This window comes from Pteropus vampyrus, unplaced genomic scaffold (assembly GCF_000151845.1).
Source record: "Pteropus vampyrus isolate Shadow unplaced genomic scaffold, Pvam_2.0 Scaffold400, whole genome shotgun sequence".
Lineage (NCBI taxonomy): Eukaryota > Metazoa > Chordata > Mammalia > Chiroptera > Pteropodidae > Pteropus > Pteropus vampyrus.
In genome coordinates this window covers 621,395-626,766 of record NW_011889181.1, presented here as the reverse complement: position 1 = coordinate 626,766, position 5,372 = coordinate 621,395, and the positions used below count along the sequence as shown (strand labels likewise).

The 5,372-nt window shown below is 41.9% G+C and overlaps 1 protein-coding gene across 1 annotated transcript in view; it reads right to left on the bottom strand.

The window, feature by feature from the left end:
- Window positions 1–253: 253 nt before the first annotated feature.
- Window positions 254–5,372, bottom strand: part of PRLR (prolactin receptor) — a 39,165-nt gene continuing 34,046 nt past the window's right edge. The window contains exons 8-9 of the mRNA XM_011380720.1: window positions 3,046–3,115; window positions 254–1,270 (exon numbers count right to left, since the gene is read on the bottom strand). Of these exons, the coding sequence (XP_011379022.1) occupies window positions 254–1,270; window positions 3,046–3,115 (1,087 nt within the window). The remainder of the gene's footprint in view (window positions 1,271–3,045; window positions 3,116–5,372) is intronic.

Sequence of the window (5,372 nt, the reverse complement as noted above, 5' to 3'; positions counted from 1 at the left end):
AATTTTATAACTAATAGCAAAAAGTGAATCTACAAATCACAGTTAGGAAACAAAATGATTGGTTCTGGAATCAGCTGTTGGGGAAAGAGGCAACCGGTTGAAAATGGAGCACGAAAAGGAGTGAACTGTGAGTTTTTGTAGTGTCATGCTAACCCCATTCTTGTACATTCTCTCGTAGAGCGCATTTCATGTACTCTGTAGTGTTACCTGAAGAAAAATCACATTTTAACCAATCATTTCGTTAATCAAGCTATCACTGAAAGGAGAGCTTAAGACACGCGGGATCTAGGTAATCCAGCCCACCCAGCTGGCGTCTGCAGCTGCTCGGTGTCGCGGTGAACGGGGCCAGGTCTTTCTCAGCTTGATTCTGTTGAAGGGAAGGTGGAGCCTCGATCGCCGGTTCTTCACACAAAGGCCGGTTTTGAGCGTGGGGACCTCGTGCCAACACCAGGATGTTGTTGTCCGTCAGCCCAGACACCCTGGTGTACTCCTTGCTGGATTCGGGAGCGCTAGGCTTCTCTGTGTGGCTGCTGTTCTCTTTCTGTTTCGGGAGCAATGCTAGTGCTCCATCTTTGTTGATCTTGTGAATCTCCACGTAATCCAAGAGTTTAGCAGCAATAAAGGCGGTTTTCTCCTGGGGCAGCAGCCACACGGTGTCTGGGTCAGTCTTGGAATGGAAACTTTCCACCTCTCTCTGCTCAGTCACTTTTTCCTCCCCTTCAGTCTCAGCGGTTTCTGAGGATTTTAAAGCATGCTTGTCTGTTTTGTCCAACAAAGGAGCCGATGCGCCTGCCGTGCCCATGGCCAGCTCACACCCATCACCAATGTGGTAAGAAGATTTGGGGTTGTGCTGTCTGGGGGGCTGCAGTAAAGGCCATGTTGATTTGGACTCGTTGGCATGGAAATAGGAGATTTTGCCTTCCAAGCTTGTGCTCTGGGGGTCCCAGATGCGGGTACCCTTTGTTTCCGGATTCTCTGGCTTTTCAATGCTTTCAGAGATGTGGAATGTGGAGGGATTTCCCCAGGGTTCCTCACACTTGTCGGACAAAAGCGAAGGGCTGTCACAGCTGCCCTGGCCAGAGTCACTGTCGGGATCCAGCTGTTTGGGCTTCATGCCTTGACCTGGGAGTTCTTTTGAGTGGGCTGGCATCAGCTGCTGGTCCTCATTGTCGACGACTTCTAAAAACTCCACCAGCAAATCCTCATAGTCAGAAGAGGGAGGGAAATCTTGGCACCCCAGGGCGCTCAGTAGTTCTTCAGACTTGCCCTTCTATTAAAACACAGACACAAGGTGAGAAAGCTGTTGCTCCATAACATTCCAAAGCAGCATCACAGCCCCGCCTGTGTTCATGACAATGGGTAGGTGAGATGTGGTAACAGCCTAGCAGAATTTCCCAAACTTTAGACATTTGTGTACCAGGCCATTTATAATCACCTCCTGAACTACTTACTATACATCTAACAGTTTCCTTTAAGTCACTTCGCGATTTTAACTTAGTCTCTCTCTAAGCAATAATGATCATGAGTTTAATGGGCAAGTAGTATATGGACGGGTAATAAACATATAACTATTAAATAAGAAAAGTTTGTAAAACATCTAAAACCACAGTGCTCACACATGCATTTGGCACTCGGGGACTCACTGGCTCTGAGATCTGGTTGCTGGCCTCCTAACCTCCTCTGCCACTTTCCAGAGTCTAGAAGTAGTAAGTAGCTTCCCATTTCTTCCTTCGCCCCTGGGCTCCTCCTCTTCCTTCTTCTCCCTTCCTTCCTTCTCTTCTACTTTCCCCTCTCTTTCTACTTCATTTCCTTTTACTCTTCTCCCTCCTCCCTTCTCTTCCTAATATTTTCTCCCTCTCCTGCTAGTTCTCTCCCTCCTCCTCATCTCGATTCTTCTCCTTCTCTCTCTTTCTTCCTCCTGCTTTCGTCTCTTACTTTACCCTCCTCTTCCTGATCCTCTGACCTAGGTCAGGTACTGGTGCCGAATTCCTGATTTTATCACGTATTAAAGAGTATTGACTTTGAAGAAGCTGCTCAATGATCCTCAGTTTCTCCGTTTGTAAAATGATACTGTTACATGGGAGGGTTCTTTTGAAGATTAGAGGTAATGTGATTGAGAAAGCAAAAACATTTTATTGACACATAAAAAGCAGTTACTTTATTACTAAGTCTCTGTGCCTATAAGGTTGAATAGTTAATTTAGTTAGCTGGGATGTTCATGCTGGTTTTATAAAGGTCAGTGGGAGAGACTGGATAGCGGGATAAGAGGACTGAACTAGGACCCCAAATTCCGGGGCGCTAGTCCCTGCTCTGATACTTGCAATCGGAGTGAATGCAGTGAAGCCAAATTCTCTGGGACTCACTTCCCACTTCCTGTGCTGTTGTTGTTGGCCTTGCCGTGGCTGGGTCAAGTGGTACAGTGTGCAGATAATTGCTTTTATACACATCAGTATTAAGCTTAAGGTCAAATTGAAACTATATATTTCAGCCTGCAGAGAAATTAAAATGTTCTAAACCCTCTTTTCATTCAAAACACTTAAATTTCATTCCATTTGAATCAGCCTAAATGGGCCCTGGCAAACGCCAGCCCCACCGCACTGATCCAGTCTCAACCGAGTGCCCAGACAAAGTAAAACACGTGACAGGAGACTCTGCTACTACGACCTTATGTAACGGACATTCAGGTGATAGAGGGGGTGGTGGTAGGTCCCTCTTTTGTATTAAATTAATATTTACACTCTTTCTAAATCGATTCTTTGTACAAAATGTTTGTGTCTGTGCTATAAATAGACGTGGTAAATCTAGCGAGCATTACGTGTTTTCATGTTTCTTTGGCTTTCTTTTCTCTCTGACGTTTAGTGTTTGATAGTAAATACCTTCATGCCTCACACATCTTTCTGTAAACACACATGCTAAGGAAGAGGGACACCTGGGTAAAGATGACAGAGCTGGCCATGCTAAATTGATGGGGATCATGCGTGCAAATGAAAAGGTAATCATTGTAAATTGGGGAGTCACGATTCATTCTCCACCTCTGACACTTACCTCCAGCAAATGAGTATCAAGTCCTTTTATTTTTGGCCCAGGAACGGGTGGAAGGATGCAGGTGACCATGCTATAAAATAATTTGTGAGATAGGGTGAAATGACCTGTGTTCTCACTTTGTAGTTTCTGAAAGATTAGTATTATCTCTAAATAGCTACTACATGGACTATAACAGATAGGAATTAAACTTCTGGGGCCACATGAAACTAACAATCAATGGTGAAGACAGTGATTATAGTGGTCAGCTTCAAAATTAGCTCTGGCTAACTGAGGAGGCGGATTTTGAAATTAGTGGATTATTTGGACTATTTGCTTCCCTTTATTTTAGCTGCTCTTGGCAGATTTTTACTATTCCCCAGCTGTGAGCCTCAGTTTGATGGGAAGAGCAACAGCGTCAAAGAATTCATTCTGTGACTTTTGCTAGCACTGATAAAACATTTGTTAATGGGTGAGCACACTGCTGCTAATGCCAAAATGAGGTACGTGAATTATCCATAGGTTTCCATCATCTCTGTATTTATAACTTTTTTTTTTTATTTACATAGTTATCCCCGACAACTATAATTGAGAGGAAAGTTGATAGACAATGGTGTACCTATAGCCTTTCAAAGCCACTGCCCAGACCATAATCAAACAGATGACAGCAGAAAGAACAGCCACAAAGATCCACACGGTGGTATCTTTCAGGGTGGAATCTAAAAAAGCAAACAGCCAGAAAGCTTTGATCGTATACAGCAACATCAAACACAAAGGAACAAACAAAACTAATGAATGAAGACTTTGAACATAAGTTTTACTTCCCTAAACTTCTTTTGATCTGAAAAGCAATCTAAACTGAGTAGCATTAATGATGGGTTTAATTTTTCCAATATTATTAAATTTTAATACGTTGCATATATTTTATAGTACTCTACACTTTTAAAAATCCTTTTGTTATTTTATTTGATACTTAAAGAGGAAATTCAAAGTCACGTGGTCAGTTGCAGTAATAATAAAAGTTAACATTGATTAAGTTCTTACTAAAAGCCATCAGTTGTGTTAACCTCTTTATAATACATTGCTTTGTATGTAAAGATGAAACTCAAAGAGTGATTTACCCATGGGCATGTAACTATAAAGTTGCAGTCTGGGATTTGACTCTAGTTCTTCTGCTTCTAGACCCCTGTGCTTTTATTTAGGAAGAGCCAGGGCTGGACAAGACACGTGTCTTTGGTCAAGCAAGTTGTCACAAGCGCTAAGCTTCACCATGTGGTTTTGGGCAAGACTTCTAACTTCACTGAACTTTGGTTTCCTCACTTTTAATTCCCAATGGAAATTATGTTCTCTCTGAATATCTGAGAGGATTGAGAGGACCAAACAAGGTAAAGACTTTGTAAACTGTAAAGTACTTTAGAATTGCAAGATGAATCATTCTCCTGTGGAACACAAACCACCATGTTTACTGACACTTATCTACTGTGCTTTGACTAAGAGACCAACATGTAATAGACATCGGAGACAGAAAATCAGTTCAGTTCAGGCTTTGAGATGGGATATTACCTTACAAATTCTGGGAGAACTAGATGATGACCTTGACTAAATGATAGAGATGGGGCAGATGGGAAGAATGACCATAAAGCCCTCTGAGACACACCAAACCCATATCTGCAGTTTATCTTAGAAACTGGTCCTCGATGCTCGATGACAGTGACTCAGGGAGCACTGCTGTATTTCCAGATGTCTTTGTGTTGGTTGGGGAGATGATAAACCCACTTCTACTTATTCTTCTGACTAAGGCTCAAAATAATTTCTTTATTAGTAGTTACCACATGCAAATTTACTACATTTATTCTATTTAAAAAATATTTAAGGATATAAGCAAAAAGTCGCTAAGTCACTCACCATTAGGTATCTGGATGGAGCTCTCTGGGCCCCACTCACTCCAGAATCCATGGTCTGGCTTGCAACGAACCTGAACGAGATATTTCTGTCCTGGATATAAGCTGAGAATCTTAAACTGAGTTTGCTGCCCAGCAAAATGAGTCTAAGGGGGAACAAGAAAAACAGAAGTCACTCTGACTTGTGTTCTGAAGAAAGAGAATATCTCTTAGATAATAAACTATTGAAGGAGTGAGGCCAGACAGTCAGACTTAGTAGATACCCTGTTCTCACCATTTCATTCCATCAGCCCATCTTTTCCTATTTATGAACATGATTCACACAAAAATTAACAGGTTTTCTATCTTTCCATTTGGAACTCTATTTAAGAAAGACATATATTCTGCTCCCTATCCCCTGCCTTCTAAATTCTCCTTTATGGAAGGTAGTAAATAGTCAATAAAATTGGA